Source organism: Leptidea sinapis, chromosome 40 (genome assembly GCF_905404315.1).
Source record: "Leptidea sinapis chromosome 40, ilLepSina1.1, whole genome shotgun sequence".
In the NCBI taxonomy this organism is placed as follows: domain Eukaryota; kingdom Metazoa; phylum Arthropoda; class Insecta; order Lepidoptera; family Pieridae; genus Leptidea; species Leptidea sinapis.
Window position 1 is genome coordinate 4,128,691 of NC_066304.1, and position 19,031 is coordinate 4,147,721.

The 19,031-nt window shown below is 35.6% G+C and overlaps 1 protein-coding gene across 1 annotated transcript in view; it reads left to right on the top strand.

The window, feature by feature from the left end:
* The window catches only part of LOC126976434 (protein bunched, class 1/class 3/D/E isoforms), a 109,825-nt gene extending 91,160 nt beyond the window's left edge, over positions 1 to 18,665 (top strand). The window contains exons 4-5 of the mRNA XM_050824764.1: positions 1,705 to 1,756; positions 17,195 to 18,665. Of these exons, the coding sequence (XP_050680721.1) occupies positions 1,705 to 1,756; positions 17,195 to 17,407 (265 nt within the window). The 3' untranslated portion in view covers positions 17,408 to 18,665. The remainder of the gene's footprint in view (positions 1 to 1,704; positions 1,757 to 17,194) is intronic.
* The last annotated feature ends 366 nt before the right edge of the window (positions 18,666 to 19,031 follow it).

Genomic DNA, 19,031 nt, shown 5'->3' on the forward strand with positions numbered 1-19,031 from the left:
CTTTACTTCCAATTTAATTTTGTATATTTTATACACGATGATAAATGATCGAAATTAAACTACTAAGCAATTTTACACGGAAGGTGCCTGTATGAGAAATTACTTAATATTATTTATTAACATGAATTGAAATGAAGTCATTGTACTGCACATCATAAAACGTTTTCTTCTTTACCTCTTTGTGCCTGTGCCATTTAGAATACGTTCAAGGCATTTATCAACACGTGCGTAGCGACAAAACACTTCTTCGTTCTCTTTGTCTGTGCACCGCAACATACGTCAAGTTTTTATTCAATGGCTTTAGCTTCTTATTCTTATTGCGCAACTCGTTAGGTTCCTTTTAATGTAATTGATTCAACAATTATGAAACTCGTGTGTGTGTCAGTTCGTGTCTCACTTCTAAGCATGTGAGCACATATCATAAAAATAAGTATGCTATTTTCGCTGTCTTGTTTTGAAATATTCGTTTCATTCCAAGTTCTGACACTTTATTAACTCATCCGTTAGAAGTTTATTTGGCAACAGTAGAGTGGATCGCAAAATGTTCATTAAAGTCACGTCTGTCAGCTGTATTACGATATAAAATTTCACAATTTTATAACAATTTTCATTTGGTATAACAGTTCATATTTCATATTTAATGTTGCCCTATAATCTGATGTTCTCAATATCTCATTTCATTACATCAGCTTTTTATAAGTATATCACGTTATTGATTACCATAAACATATATGCAATTTTGTCAACAACCCTTGCATAATCAGTTTGAAACTTGTTTTTATAGATCCATTGAGTGAAAGCTATTTTTTCTACTTTATAAAGACTTTCTAAATTTGTCTGCGGTTGGGTGGCATTTAGGTACAATAATTCTATATTAATGTAAGTCTTATATGTAAACGTCAGCCGGTGGTCGTGAAATTCTCGAAGGTTATTCAATACTCGAGAGAGCAGTAATCAACTGGTCGAAATCGATACGGGGCCGCGGTCGCTCTCAACGCTTCAATGCTTGTCAACTTGGGCTGAGTCGCTGACTGCTCGGGCTCAATGCTCACCTCGGTGACGCGGCACGGATCTGACGAGAGAAAGTCAAGTACGTTTCCATAGTGTTCTACATTGTCGTCGAGCTGCTAAGCGCTAAAAACGTTACACTAAACAACGTTTGTCCATGCCGACACTATCTATTAAAACCGTTTTAATTATTGCTAGTAACTAACGTCCGTCCCGTTAAAATAATATTCAGAACGTTGAGTTTCTCCAATCTGGTGAATTACCTATCTGTTTGAAGTACTAGGGTTTTAGCAAAAAAAATGTGATCATATAATATATCGATTGATGTTTTGTATTGTTTATACATAACTCATTAATTTTGTTGATGCATCGGTCTTGGCTGAACTACAACATCAGTTTACTGTTTGGTCATTGTTTTGTCGTTTTGTGCTATCAAATATTGGCCGGTTATTTTGAAATTATAGGTCATTGTCTGTATCATTTGTTTATAATACTTAATCTGTCCTAGACTAACTCCTAAATTACAGTAGATTTAAGTAAAGTTCGGAATATTCCTTACTTTAGTATTATCTAATGTATTTTTTTTATTAAGACTTACAAATTTTTTGGTATATTACAACTAAAAGATACATACAAGTCTAATCTTTTATTTATATATTATACAAATATACTAATATTATTTTTTGTTTGTTGCAGTGCTTCTGGCACAAGCGCCGTGGCCATCGACAACAAGATCGAGCAAGCTATGGTAAGTGCCTACCTACTTTTGTATCTCATCTTGAAAATCTTTCATTAAAATATTTTTGTACGGAAACGCGCCTCAAGAGATCGGGATCTAAGCTCTAATAAAATTTTTGTTTTAAATATCGCGTATGGTTGTCGAATTGATTTCATTTTTTCTATCTGTCCATATTAACAGCTCTCCCACATGCATTATATTTGTTTTGGTAACTGTATGATCTAACTCACGGTCGCGTTGGCATGACGTTAATCTTTGAGACATTGATATTCTCACTTTTCATATAATGTAATATTTATTTCACCTTTATTTATTAGTTGAACCGGAAATGTCGCTCAGATATATACGTTTTGCGTAAAAGTTTGAGGATATAAACGTCGCGGACATTAACATTAGTAAAAGTTAACCTCAGAGGCGCGTATAGGCATTTATAATAAATCCAGTAATACATGATACAGACGTTGGCATGATTTTCTTAAACCGGTCGTAAAATTATGTACCTATTGTAATGAAATAATTTTTAAAAGTGAATTATGTCAAAATCTAGAGTCATCTTTTTTTAATTGCAATTTCTTTAATAATTCACGTTTAAATGCATTATTTCAGTTTAATAACCGTTCATTTCAAATCTCTGCCCTTCTTTCTTGTTTCTCGTCTCGTTTACTAATTGATATTAATAGTATTGAGATGATTCCTTAGAATTTTCTAGACTACCTTGTTTTATAGTTACCTTCGTTGCGCTCACTACAATCTAATCTTTAACAAGAATATATTTAACAACGGCTTACACGATATTTGTTCTACAAGTTCTTTTGTCTGTGCAACTAACCTATATCATTGTTTATTATTTCAAGACTCGTGTATAAATAGACCAGGTTTCACCCGCGGCTTTGTCCGCTTTATATATTTATGTACTCCCTTGGAAACTTTTAAATATTTCGGGATAATGTGTATCCTAAATGCTGTCTTTGATTGAGTGATAAATTAATTGAGTAGTTAAGTAGTGAAAGCTTAACAACTCACATTTGAATTTTTGAATGTTAGTGCACAAGGATAACAATATATTATATCTTGACATTATTTTGACATTATATCTTAGTAGGCTAATGTTGTTCATTAAAATAAAGTGAGAGCAGTGTTTGCTATTAATGTTAATAGCAATTAAATTTACTATTGCTGCGCTTTTATTTAATATAGTTGTTCGTTGTTGATAAGATTTCTATTTAAAAAATAACTGCCTCATGATTCATGTTCGAAAACTGGTGTATCTACAAAGTTATTGGAGTGTTCAACCCAAGAGATTGATATTTCTATATTCTTTTTAAATTCCTGTAAATATTATCTCTAGCTAATCTTTTTTCCCCTGTTCGGTGGATGAGAGTTGCTCTGTAATTATGAAACCCTGTTAATGATGGATTATGTTGAAATACTGTTAAATGCAATCTGCTTATCGGAGGTACACATCGCCATCCATCATGTGATGTACCCACACGGAGTCTAATCATTCCTCGTCACTTGTCATTTTGTCACTAGACGTGAATTAATGACTAAAAGCTCTCAAGTTTTTAGTTTTCTTAATACTACAACTAAATCCAGATTACAGAAAAAAACCTGTGAAACTTTAACGTGCTGGAAAAAGTATTGTTTAAACCAGTAATCCTAATGCCATGTCGCAATTTTGAAATCTGTAAGTAATTGTGTATGCCATTATTTTACCGAGCCAGAAATCATTGGAAATGGTGTAGAAGTAAAGGTTACAGGGCGTTTTGTCTAAACCACCGACAAAAATCAAGTCGACAATAGGTTCTAAAAGAAAATTTTACTAGGACTTTCGAACATCCGAATTAATTGTTTCATTTCGGATCAGTAGGAATTTCCTAAATCTAAATTTTATAATTTTATATTCCTTGAGGTGAAGAGCGTTGTGCGTGCAAGCTCTTCAAAATGTTCAAAAGCCTTTTCATTATTTTAATTTTAATAACGCTAGAATTTGGAACTGGAATGCTCACCCGATTCCGGATTTAAAATATGGTCTGATATCCAAGTCTTATTATAAGTACTTTTTAGTAGAAAGCTGGGAGCACATACACTTTGACTCGCCAGAAATAATTACGATGGCACGTTCAAACTGTAGTCGTGTCACTCGGCCGCGTCAGTTCCGTCTGGGCTGCTTACAGTTTCTAAGAATCTATCGAGACTTCAAGAGGGTTAGAAGTTTATTCTATATAGGGAAAATACACTCCCACTTGCAAAGATTTCTACTGATATAGGAATTGTGAATGTTCGTCCCGCTGTCCTAAGTAAATTTAAAGATGTAATTATTTCTATAATTGTTAAATATTTATTAATTTGAAAATCTATCAATAAAATAGTTATGTTTCAAGTTATAAACCTTATTATCTTATCTGTTATCTTCTATGTCTATATATATATATATATATATAATGGAAATGGTCTTTGTAATTTATTTCTTTTTATAATTCGCCCAGCAAAGGGGGCGGGAACGGCTAGTAATATATAGTATAGTATTATTGTCTTGTCTATTATTTTATAACATAATCTACTTCAACTCTAAATCTTTTCACTGTCAATATCCATGACTTCAAAGTGTGAATAAAAGCACACCTATTATGAACTTGTATTTCTTCTTATTATCTAATGAATTAACAATAGAAAAACTATTACGGAATAATAATAACAAAGTATTTTTCCATAGGTTTAATTATTATTATTTTGTCTGGCGCAATTCGTTATCACGGTATGGCAACAATTCAATCTGCCCTAATAAGGAAGTTACTTCAAGAAGTTACATTATCTCTTAAATTAAATGTAACTAGGTATCTCCGGTTGATATAATTTCGTAAGTGTGCCGTTTCGTAACTACTTCTTATTTTGTACTAGACGAGTTTCATGTGCAGACCGAGGTGTCGTATGTTTACTTTTTATAGAAACATTTTAATTTTCAATCGTATCGTTATCCCCTAAATGTCATCATCATCATCATCACCCGGAAGACGTCCATGCTAGACAAAGATCTCCACGACGATCGGTTCTGCGCTGCCCTCATCCAACGTATTCCGGCGATCTTGACCAGATTGTCGCGCCATCTTGGGGGGGGGCATTCGAACACTGCGTCTTCCGGTACGTGGTCGCCATTCGAGGACTTTTCTGCCCCACTGGCTATCTGTCACCCCTAATTATAGTTTCATAATATTTTGCCAACTATTATGCATCCATAGATGAATCACAATAGAGTTGCCGGCCATTTTGAAAGTTTGAATTTGGAATCTCAATGTACTTACAAAACATATAGCGGAAACTATCTATGTCAGAAACTAAATGATTCTTTAATATCAGTCCAAAAAATCTTACGTACGGGTAGTAACCCGTTTTGATTCTAAAGTCATAACGGAGCTCAAGCTAATGTACATATTAGTAGTTTGTAGTTTTTTCATAGAATATAAGGAAAATCGAGCGTTTACCTTATGTTAAGTGATCCTGGCACAGCCTCTCTCTTTTCTCTTTCTCTTTCTAGCAACACTTTATATCCATTGTCGGATGTATATATTTAAGCTGATTATACCGCTGAACTGCTGGTACAGTTACAGAGTTTCATGTTGTAATTATTGAGAATTCAAATATACAGGTCTTGATATAATTTACATATAATTTTCCCACTTTTATTTGGTATGGAAACAATATTCAACGTTTTGGAAAACCAAAGCAAATAATAGCAATCTCCTCAATCATGATATATCATCTGGATGTGGGGCGTTCCTCCATAGTCCTCTTCTCATACTTTATTTGATTTGATACGTTGAGATGACATACTATCAGGTGGCCCAGTACGATCGTTTGTCGCACTATTCTATAAAGCTTCTATTTTCCTAATTGTGATAAACAAGAAAAATGATATTTCTGAAGGTAGCTGTGTAGTGTGTGTAGTGTTTAATAATTAATATCGGTATTATTTTATTTATTAAACGAAATGATTAACATTTAATCAAAGTTTCAATGGAAATGGCTTAGAATCATGGGGTAGGGATTTTTTGTTTTTAATTTATTTAATTGTATAATATAAATGTAGGTGTCTCAAGCATGCTGCTTAATTTCGTTGTTCGTAGGGTTTATCTATTTCCACTTATGTATTGACTCATCACGATACCTCTGGAACCATAAGGCGTAGAGACTTGAAATTTGGCAGTAATATACCTTCCGCCGAGTAGAGGTCAGCTAAGAACGGACTTCAAGAAATCCCACCCGCAATAGTTTTATTTTGTTATCAACTGAACAACGTCTGTTGGGTCAGCTAGTGTAAAATATATTTGCCACCGACTCACGTGTATGTTTGTAATATCACTTGAGATTAATAGACGTGAGCATTCGGTTTCTGTTTGTCTCGTCTATAATTAGCAATAGCAGATGGCCTCAAGCGTTTGACCTCAATCCGGCCCTAATAAACACCATCATATTTTTATCACTGCAAAGCCAGTGCGATGAAGCAAGATTTCCTGCCAAACTGGCAATCGAAATCATTCTCAAAAACAAATATTATTTTTTCCGTTGGTTTTATCACATTTTAATATTGTAAACAAACATAACGGGAATTCTGATGTATAACAATAGTTAAACAAAACCACAGCTTTGTCTCGTGATTTGAATTAGCTTTATGGCCTGTTCAATTATTTTAGATGATGTTTCCCATAACAATGCGGTGTCGCTTAGGATTCTCGAAAAACCGAAAAATTCTGGGCGGCACTACAATTGCGCTCGTCACCTTGAGACATAAGATGTTAAGTATCATTTTCCCAGTAATTTCACTAGCTTCGGCGCCCTTCAGACCGAAACACAATAATGCTTATACATTACTGCTTCACGGCAGAAATAGGCGCCGATGATCCGTAGGCACCCATAATCTAGCCAGCATCCTGTGGAAAGGAGCCTACCACTGGTATATTATAGATGTGGTTATTATGGCTCCAGGCTATATTCGATACATAAATTAAAACCACTACTTACCTTTGTAATAGTAGTCTTTTATCGTTGAGATTGTCTATTTTAAATATATAGGTGTCGTTTGATAAGCCTCTCATACTAAGCTTATTATCGGTGTTATTTTCCATCAAAGATGATTGTTATCATCTGGGCTTTATATTGTTATTGTTTTTTTCAAATTGACCTAGACTCGATTGATTGTTTGATATTGTATCTGCTGAATTGTATTGTAAAACAAACACGGCTCTAATAATAATTCTTAAATAGCCGCCACTCAATGGCACAGGTTGTAAATTCTTATCCAGATGGGCTCCGCGCCATAAAACAGCTGTTTCCTTACTAACGTTTTGTTTGGCCTTTGTTGCTTTGTACGACTGTATTAATATGCCGCACGTATGTAATTTTATATTCAAAAGCATTATAGAAACTTACATGGCCAACAAGTGTGCAACCATTCAGTTGGTAACACTAATATTTTATTATAATTCATTACAAATTATGTCTAATATCACTTTAATAGTGTTCATTATTCCGCGGTCTTAATTATAAAATCCATTTAAAATATTAATGAGTATAAAAATTATAGTTATACATTGAAATAAAAAATATTGAATCTTATCATATTTATTATTATTATATAAATATAAGAAGCGATGAGTTATACATTTGTGATCAGAAGAATATATCTAAAGGTACATTTCTAGCAATTTTTTTTTATAAAAGAGCGGCCATACGCCGAAGGCCCGCCGACCATAGATATCTGCAACAAGAGGGGTCAAGAGATGCTTTGCCGGCCTCTTTAAGACTTGGGAGTATGTTCTAAGCTCGAAGGTCCCGGTGTCGTATCGGTCCGGTAGAACTGGACCCGATAATTGATTTCATAAATTGGCTGCGAGACAAGAAGTTCCTCGCAAAACGCGCCGTTGTAGAATGCCAACCGCATATTGACGCGAGTGAAAGTTGACATAATTCGTTTGCTGGTGTAAAATCCTCTGAGCACGCCCGTGATATATGCCTAGTTATGCAGTAGGAGATACAGAGAGAACTTACATCTCTAGGCAACGCCAAAGAAGCAAGTCGATCGGAGACGAATTCATCGTCGATTATTCGAGCCGCTCTTTGTTGTGTGTGATCAAATCTAAGATGAGTAAGAACCAAGTACTAGGGAGCTCCCACCAAGAGGTGAGAACGGGCCATGTGAGGCCGAATTTGCGTCTTATATAGTTGCAGGCGGTGAATGACTGTTTCACCTTACTGAGTACACCAAGCTTTTTTGACGCCAATTTGGCCTTCTCATCCAACAGACCACGTCGGTACACCGTCTTCCTTTTACGCGGTGAACGCACAAGCGTCTTTCGTCTTCTCAGGGTTGAGCTGGACTCAACTAGTTTATATATCTATACATAGTAATAAATTCTTTATTTATATTATCCAACAGTTTTTTACGAATCTATAAATGTTTCTACCGTAAGGATTTTATTAATTATTTATGTTCTGGTCTAATAATGCCCGGAATTGCTAGTCCGGAGTTCCTAATTGCTTATAAATAGACTTTTAGCAAGGTGTCCCTCGAAAAACAATCAAAACTCATTGAATTGTGAACAAAATCAAGTTTGTTAGTCATGTCGCCACGTAAAAGAAATGTATGCGGGCATAGTCGCGAGCTGCCGCTAGTGTATTAACTATTACTATGATGGTAGAGTAAGTCCGTGGTTACATCATATTCGAGTTGTGTTTTACGCGATATTTTCTCAATTACATTTAGCGAGTCCACCACACCACTGACCTGAATTCCGTCGGCCGCAAGCCGCGCGCGCAACACTAAATGGACCGTGTTATTTTTTCTTTGATCGTTGAATCTTACAACTGTCTAGTGTCATGTTTGTTCCATCTATCTACATGATATATTTTATCGTCTTCAATCCGTATGTTGGTTAGCTCGAGTTAAGCTTCTGTTCAACAGTGCGTGTAATCTAGTTCTTTGTTTCACAGTACAGATTGGCCTGGTAATGGTCATTTTCATTAATTAAGTTCCTGTAACCCCTAGCTGGGGCATCGCAATCGATCCTGAGCATCTCTCTTGATTTCACTCCAGGTCTTTCCGACTGGTTAGGTTTGCTTTAGACGGCCACGTTTGCGTTTTCCTTGAGGGTTCCAGTCTAGGGCTTGCCTCGGTATACGGTTGGAATCCGGAGTGTGAGGCAGGTACCCAGCTCCATTTGCGGCGTTTCATCTTCGGTCGATTGGAACTTCATGATAGCATTACCAAAGATTATCGTTCGATTCTAGCTAGTGAGGGTGACCTGTATTATTTTCCCATGAAGATTTTTGTATTGTTTTAAGCAAGTTTAATGTAATTAATGTAAAATTTGATTTTAAGACTTTGTAAACTGATGCCCCCAATTTAATTGTGTATTTGTAGTATATTATTTCTCATGCAACAATTTCATTTAAAATATACACGTTTAAAATAGCATCCTAAATTGTATCGTTATTTGTAGATATGAAATTATCAAAATTATTACTACATACACGAGTTTTTCTTGATTTTTTTTTAATTCAAATAAAATCGAATCAAATTTACTTTACTCATGGAGGTCAAGGAAATGACAACAACTTCGGAAAAGGAGCTTGAGAAGAAATACAAAGAAACTCATTGCCACTCGTTTAAATCAACATTTACAACTTCACCGTTTTAAAAATCACAATCAAACAATAAAAATCATTCAATTTACCAGTGGTAGGCTCCTTCGCACAGGATGCCAACTAGATAGAAGCAGTAATGTGTAAGCATTATTGTGTTTTGGTCTGAAGTGCGCCGTAGCTAGTGAAATTACTGTTCAAACGAGACTTAACATCTAAAGTCTTAAGGAGACGAGCGCAATTGTAGTGCCCATCAGAATGTTTGAGATTTCAAGAATCCTTAGAGTTTGATGATGGTGTGATGATGGTACCAGCTGAAAGTCCTGCTCGTCTCGTCCCTTAATGTCATAACAAAAATATAATATGTAAAGTGATGCAACAAAAATACTTAATTTATCTAACTGCTTTCCAGTGCTGTTCTGTTTATATTTCGAAGTCATTCAACAATGATATATATCCCTTTGCTTCGTGACAATAATACATCTAGATTATTAACATTATATCTCCGTTTTCTAGCTTCAGGTGCCGTGAAACTATAATATACTAACAAGAAGTGTGTAGAATACGTTATTATACGGTCGAAAGACAGCATTATGCTAATATGTTTATTGTGTACGTGATTTGCATGAGCCAAGCGTGACCTGTTCGGTACTAATAATAGACACGGAAGGAAAGCTGTGCCCGTCTTGTTGTTGGAGACACGTGCTCGACAGATTAATACTGATTGCCTCGACATATCGGGCTAAGAGACGCCGGTCGTGGGGTTAACGTTAACTGAATGGTGCGCATTACTAAGATGATACAGGGGCAACCTTGACTCAATGAATCAATCGGTCGATATTTACTCGGCGTTTGTTTGAGATCTTATCTTGTTGTCTACTAATGGCCGTTCCCGATACTCAGTCTATGTCTTACTTGTGATAAAAAACGTAACTATCGTTTACTTTTCTGTTCCAATTAACTTATCATTTTCTGGGATCATATTAAAGAAGCATATACATCGCCCAACAAAAGACTTACTAACTTGACCCATCCGAGTAGTAGGCATAACAAGTTTATGTTTGTTCCTCGTGTTAACATTATGAATGTCTCAGTTTCTAGAAAATTCCTCAATGTGCTTATGAACATACAGAACATTATCAAAAATGTATTGAAGTTCAGATTCGGGATTGATTGCCGGATGGTACAAAAATCTGCATTCCAAGTAATCTAAAACTAGCGATCGGGTACTGGAAGCGGCCATAAGTCTTAGTTTCAACAAAAAAATAGCTTCTGTAATTCTACCTGTGTTGGGATAAATCGGGTCTTAAAAACTCGTTAGCCATAAGGTTTCCTTACAACGCATGTCTTTCACTCTTGCCCTAAATAAAATAATTAATTTTAATAATAGCTGTGTTACCAGTTTTACTGCCTCTCGGAACATAAATTATCCGTCCGACTATATTAAAATCGGTTTAAAAGCTTGGCTGATTGGGTGCTGCGCGCGATTTTAACTTAATTGTTATTATATTTTATCATAAATCTAAGACGTGGAAATCACTGAGTTCCTGGCTAAGCGACTTTTGCTTCTTTCTTGCTGTGTGGTATTTATCGCGTGCCACAAAAGTTTGCGCTTGCTTGGGAATATGGCAATTACCACGTCATGGCGGAGCGGTTTTGTGCTAAGAAGGGAATGAAAGGACAGGCAAATTTACGGAACGACAGACCTGCTATTCTCCTGTTCTTTTCTCGCAAGCGGTGTTGGTTTGGACTGTATTTTGGAGCATGGCACACACTGTATTGTCGAATTATTGCAGCGTAATTCACTCGCGATGCGGTAGGTATATTCACTAGGTAGTGAACAACTAATTAGCGGCGTCCTCTCCGTGTGTTAACGCAGAAAGACTGGCGTTGTGTTCACTCGCATGGTGCCACAGACGAACTGTGTTTGTGCTTGTACTGGAGGCTGTTCTCTATCTGTTCCTTCCACTAGATTAAGTAGGTCATGTATACGGATAAGGCTTAGGTATGAGAAGATAGGATATGTAAAGAATAAGGTATGGTGCGGACACTTGCATAAACTTCTACCAGACTTATACTCTTTGCCAGTTATTATCCTCACAATATGTATCTAGCATGGCAACTAGGAATGGAATAACCAAACGCTTACAATATAGTTGATGGAATTAGTGTTATACAAATTAAATTTGTAACCAAAATTTATGAACGATGTGGCAATCGAACCCGCAACCTCTCGGGTTTCGTCCGACTACTAACTATGTTCCAATTTTATTTGTATAATTAATCCCAGAAGTGAGGGATATCACTTTAAAATAACAAATTGTTTGGATTTGAAAGAGCGACATCTCAAGTCAATTTCCTAATATTGGGGTTGAGCAGGTTATCAACTGTTAAGTAGATCCTGTAGATGGAGCCACAACCTGAGAGTTGTACAAGATATACCAAAATTTACGATACAGAATTATAGTTTACAATAGAAAAAAAACTTAGCTGATATAGTAAATTAGGGTATACTTTTTTGTCCATATTTGAAAAATATGATGATTTATTAATATGACAATAACCAACGTAAAAATTTAAACCAATGAAAGTAATAAAAATTGAGAAAAAGAATCGTACCTCCAAATCTAGTGACTTCGATAATAAATTAAAAGTCGTCACTATTAGGATTTGTAGTGTGTAAGTACTCTCTTCTTTTAAATTGGTGAATCTTTAAAAAAAAAGTATTTAATACTTATATGTTAACTATGTAATTTGTAGGTGCTCAATCAAAAATCAAAGTTGTCAGACCATTCGTCAAAAAATAGGTACACAATTAAAATTTGAAATAAAAAAAAACCATTCAATTTTGATATACAATAATATAAAACTTTAACAATGAGCATAATATCAGTAAATGCAATAATAGCGTGCATAACTGAAAACCTAGTTTTGACCTGAAAGAAACTGTAGCTTGCAATGTCCTAAAACAACCAACTGCGCCCAGAATTAAAAAAAAGGGATAAACTCTTTCCATACCATAATACCATTTAAAAAAAATAAGTACCTATCAATATTGTGAATAGCGTGCCGGAACGTGGACAAACACGTGAGGCTGTTTTCATATATCGAGATATTAACATTGCAAAATAACAAACTGAATGTTTGGAACGAGTTTGAGCGTTTTAAGTGTTGTTATTTTTAACTTTTGATGCGTATATTAAACCGGTTTTTTATTATCCTTTATGGTTTCCTTTTCATAGTATAATAATTATTAAAGCTCATAAATATTCGTGTCATTTATGTGTACGATACTATATAATTATATCATTATATCTAGAATATATTTAACTAGTTACCCTACATACGCATGTATTGTTGAGACTATCAGCAGCTGTGTACAGAATTTTATTTTGATTTAAAATAAAATAAAAAATAGGCCTTTATTGCTGTTCACAAATATTATAAATGTTAACTATTAACTAAATATAAACTTAAATCTAAATTATATGTTAAGTTAAACAGCTTGTCTTTCGAGAAAGACCTCCTCTAAAGATTTTCACGCCTTTCTGTCTTTCATATTTGGATTTAGACCCAATAGGGATTTAAGATTATATATTATAATCATTATCATCAAGTCAGCCTGAAAGACTTCCACTACTCGACGAAGGTAGGAAGGACTCCCAAAGGGGAGTTTTGATAGTCGCCTCTTACGACATCCACGGGAGGTGATGGGGTGGTGCTATTCTGGTGCTACACCACACGCACATGATTTGTTATATGAGGTCGTTTTTCTACTAATTCTTTTATTATAATTCTACGCGTATGTTGTTTGTTGCTCTCATGTTGTGCTCATGTGTTCAATACATGCCGTTTGGGCTGATATCACACGTGAGTAGATAACAGAAGACGTCAATGTTTTTTCACTGTTCGTATTATTTTTATTGGTTTTGTTTAATCCGATATGTGAGAATATTTAATGTGATTGTTTACGTTTTGAATGTAAATATTTTGTAGCTCGTTTAGAAGTTCTTCGGATCCAATTATTTAAATTAATCAGCGCCATTCACATTTGATACATAGACGGGGTTGTTTGATCAATTAAATTCGAACGAATAGAATAAGTAACCTACGTATAAGTATGCATCGGATTCAGAAAACGTATGAAAGAATGAATGAATGAAAATTATTAAATAATGTTACACTAATTTGTATGTACAAAATAAAAGTTATGGTAGCACAAGTATCGAGAGCAGAGGAGTTTACCTACCTACCTATTTATATCATATAACAGAGATTACAGTACTAATTATGTGAAGATGATTCAAACAATCAAAAGTCAAATATATTTATTTTTACATTGTATTCAAAAACCACCTACCGTTAATTACCTTACCATTACGCAATAGAAATATCTCAGACCCGAGGCTGACACTAAGGGGTGTAAGCTATTGCGGACTTATTTTTTTTTTTAATTTAATTTCATTATAATTCATGAAACAGCTCGTTGCGACAGCTCCATTATCACAGTGTGGTAATATTTATAAGTATAGATAGTTTATACATAAGTAAAGTACTTAATATTTTTTTACATCCCATTGTAGAAGCATATACTTCGCCCAAAGTTAGATTAAATCGCCGAGTAATAGCCATAACAAGTTTCTATTTGTTCCTGATATTTATTACATTATGATAATCACAATTTCTGTAAAATTCATCAATAAACCTATGTTTATGCATAACATTGCCAAGAGTAGCACTGTAGATAAGTTGATTTCTTAAAAATTGTCTCTCAATGATTCTTTAGGAGCCTAGCACCTATGTTATAAATAGCGCGGAGAGCCCTCTTCTGTAACACTTAAATAATTGTCCGAAATTGTTAAGCACGTTCTGTCACCGCACTTGACTAAATTATATTTGAAGCGATCAGAGAGTAAACAACATAATATATTAAAATAAGTAATGTCTACAAAAAATCACAAGTCCAAACAAACCCATTAAAGTGTGTCATGAACTCATGTATATTTATAGAATGATTGTTATTCAGCTGCGCGAATATTGTACACAAAAATACAGCGTTCAGCTTGCAATAACACCACATCATGACTTATTCAATTACTATTGAGATTGTTGAAATTATTTCGCATCGACTCTTGAAAAACTTGTTGTTCTTGATAGAAGCTGGGATCTAAAACTACCTACCATTTATTGATTTTTAGACATATGTAGCATTATGATTTTCCCTTGGAGTGCATAAAAAGATAATTGCAAATTTACAATTTTTTATTATGTTCCTGCACTATTGGAATAAACAACAAAGCCTCTCGTTCAAAATTCGACCCCAAACAAACAAGTAAATCAAGTGAGCAACAACAGCCACTGAATTAAACACACCCGAACCTCGTAGTAAACAATGATATTGTTTTCGAACTCTTAATTAAAATGTAGGTTACGCAACGTCGTAAATATAGCGGCCGGCGCGGCGTTTGTAATAATTCTAACATTAGTAGTCGTGGCGTGGTTACTTTGTTTTTGTATCTGAATTTACAACGCGCCTCCTCACAAACCGCGCCGCTCCAGCTAAATATTGCGATGATGTCATCGACGCGATCGCGCCATGTTTGCGTCTTTACTATTATCCAACACTGAGCAGGCTCTTTTACATTCAATTATTGTACATCTGAAAATTGATAAACACGAACACCTTTGTAGTTTGATATGCCTTTGTTGCCATCCGTGTTTTCATGTCGCCGGACCGTTATCGTACGGCTTATTTGCGTCGCTATCTTTTAACATCATGATGCTATCACGTAAATGGACATTGAAAATGTTCGTGCAGAGGTTGTTCAAAGTGTTTATACCAATATATGACTTATCTTAGGAAAATTACCAGCTGAGATCTATACATTTCCAAATGCAAAATTACCTGTAGCAGCAATGAGTGTTGCAGCCGTTCCAAAAGCAACTCGACTGGTTTTATCATCTGCCCTTGATGCCATTATATCATCGGCTGCTGTGTTTCGAACGTGACTGCGAAAAAGTTCACTGCACTCGTTGTGGGGACATTGCACTTGTTTTAATTCTCTCTTTACAGCTGGTAGTGGTTAATTTCTTTAAGTTTAGTTGACGCCATTGCCATACACTACCGGATCATAATATTCTTGTATTTATCGTATCGTATCGCTATCGTCTCACAATTTAATATGTTGTTTTCTAGTACTTATTCTACTTTCAATTTCAGTGCTAATGATATGTTAAGTAAAATCTATAAGCAGAAATATGGACCGTGGAAACAGACCTTTTCGCCAACACGTATGCTGATTATCACCGCTTCTTTTGTCTTTAAAACATTATATTATTGTGACTTTATCACCGCATCTTTCAGTATGAGAAATAACAACAATTTATTATGAGAACCGGTATGCTCCAGTATTTATAAAGTTTATTATTGAAGGTCTCTCCGCCCCCGCAAATACTGTCTCAACAGTCGTATAATTAGATTGGCGTATTTATAATTTGGAAAACTTTACCCAGGCCAGCTAAAGCATTAGTCTCCGTACGATCTGTTAAAATTGAGTCATGCCTTCAGCAAATCTTAAAATATAATACAGAGTGTGTGGGTGGAAAAACACTGCAGATTTGCAATGTCAGGCTAGACACATTTTTCGCATAACAGTCTTCATAGTTGCAAGTCTTGCCAACGCAATATTCTACAGTTACATATTCTGTGATTATGTTCTTTATATAAATTATTGTCATCCGCATTCCCGCCGTCAGTTGATCTGAACATTAATTATTAAATGGTTATCTAAGGGAATAATTAATTCGAACAAAAGGATGTATGGATTAAGTCGTGGTTTTTCTTGAATATATTTATCGTGCCTTACAATTATGTTATCTTTATTGTAGCGTTATATTGATAACTTATATTTTCGAGACTATTGTTTAAAGTTATTCTTGAACATTTTTTATTCTCAATTCATTTTAAAATAAATTAATACTTTGTGTTATTATTTATTGTATCTATAAATTATTGGTACTTTTAAAGCCGTTGTGTGCAAATTTTAAAAAGCCTTTGTTGTAGAAGCTATTGCCTACGGTGATAAAACTAAAAAGGTGTGCTATCTCTACAATAGACATTGTAATATATTAAATGCAAAAGGGTTCTAGAAAAGGAATCATGCTGATATTATCGATACGGGATTGTTGTTGAGTTCAGAGTGCACATATACGCCGCGTGGTTGATGACGTCAGTGTTCACCGCCATCTTAAATAGGGCATGCGCGAGCGCAGACCCTCAGTCGCCCGGTAGGACGCGAATGTGCTGCTCGTGCTTATCATACGTCGTCACTTCGTTGGCCGTATAATCTTTTACAGTTCAATACTTAAATTCAGTGATAATTTCGATTTGCTCAATTGAAACATGATTGACATTGTTAAACCGCGCAATGGATGCCTTTACGAGATTAGACAGCAGGGCCAGAGGGAGCCCTGTTACGTGGTCGTGCCAGATACAAAAGTACGTTTGCCGTGTTTGTCCTCGACATTTTTATACATTTAACACTTTTCGCGTAAACGCCGTTTAGTTCCGCGGTACTTTTTATGTATTTGTAAATATTATGATTTTTAGATTTAAATTTTTAATAAAAAAAGAATGGTTGAAAATTGTTGTTGTGAATAAGTTTTGGAATTTACCTATTTAATTTACATTTCAGTAATAGGTGCATATTCGCAATGTTTTATCAAATTAACGGAAATAGGAATGATGTGCAGTAATTTCTCATAAATTTATAAAACAAAAGAGTTAACTTTGAACTTGTCTTGTTCCAGGATCTGGTTAAGAGCCACTTGATGTTCGCGGTGCGGGAGGAGGTGGAAGTGTTGAAGGAACGCATCGCCGAGCTGATGGAGAGGATTAACCAGCTGGAGGTGGAGAACAGCTACCTGCGCGCGCACGCTAGCCCCGACACCTTGGCGCAGCTGCCGGTGGCGGGCGCCAAGCAGCCGGCCCCGCCGCAGGGGCCGCCGCCGCCTGCCTCGTAGAGGAGCGGAGCGTCCGTCGCCGGGCACACCGGCTCGCCAGTATCGGCCTGTCCCCTCGCCGGCCCCGGGATGAGCGATGGCTGTGCTATGTTAATTCGTAGGCTAAACGAGGATGGAGGCGGCGCCGAGGGCACGGGGACAGACAGACGGCCCGTGAACCGACAGTGAACCGCCATGTGTCCAGTAGCGCGGCACTTGAACTATCGATATTCTATATTATAATGCTTCAATATTATTCTGTTAAATATTTAGGGAGCAGTATCTCGTGCTAACTGCCACGCTTTTCCTACACGTCTCGAAGACGACACATTTTGGTGTTTCTCACGTAATACATAGTCTCCGTCATTTAATATCTGCTATAGTTAGTTAGATCGCTGTCCACGTAACCGTATTCGATATAAGAGTATCATGTAAGACGTGTTTTATAATGATTAATACGATGGAATTATACTTTATATGTGACATTGAACAATTGACTGTTAATTTATTTCTTTGTGTGTATTTAGTTTAATATGTCGTGTTAATTTAAAATTATTGTAAGTTCTATAATATGATCTGTCGGTTAGTGTTGATATGCGGTCGAGTCGTATTCTACAGTAACTATAGATAACTGCAGTAGATCTGTAGTGTTATACTAAAGAGTCTTTTAGTATTTAGACGTATCGAGAGAGTGGCCTCGTTTGGAACGCCGGCTTTAGTAAATTTTGCACGCTGAAACTATCAAATGAAATCTATTTTTATTCCAACCCTATACATAGATGATAGAGGTTATCGCGATTTTGACGTTATATATTTTGAATATTATAAATTGTTTGTATATAGTACAAGTGTGGAGTCGAGATGTACATAGGAGTAGAGTTATGTTAGATTCCAGAGTCGTGTCGGGCACCGAGAGAGAAACAGCCAGTGTCGCTGTAATAAGTGCTTATCGCGTTATGATAAACAAAGAACAAAATGGCTGTAGACTGATTGTAATAAAGTGCATGAGGCGTGCGTGAGAGGCAGTAGGGAAGTGCGGCCGCTCGGCAGCCGCACCAGTCCGGACTGTCCATAATACTTAGTATTTTGTACAAGCCTATATGTATAGATGATGTTTTATTTAGTCCTCGTTATAATTGTGAATATTCATTACTTCTTCTGCTAGATATGATATTATATATGATTCTGAAAATTGTAAATATAATGTTAACAGAATGTCCGTTAGCTTTATGTTGACCAGATGGTTCCTCATATCCAATAAATGCAAAACTACTCAGAATGTATTGTTTTTTTTTTTCATCTCCTTTGTGTTTGATGTTAATTTGTGGAGAATATTTCTCTCATATTGGGTCTGGTGTATCCAGTAACAGCTGTAACGACTGCGGGCAATGCAAAAATGCTTGATTTGTGAAGGAGCTATTTTTTTGGTCTGATTCCTTCATCTTAATTCCAGAATATCACCATACACCACTGACATAAATACCATCTTCAGCAGCTGGAGGTGAACAGCAGATATAATTAAACCAGAATGAATTTCTTTCGATGTTGAGATGACATGATATCTTCCTACCTTCAATTTAATAGCGTAAGGCCCGTGATTTCACAGAAGTTGCAAAAAAGCATCCTCCATGAAACGCTGATCACC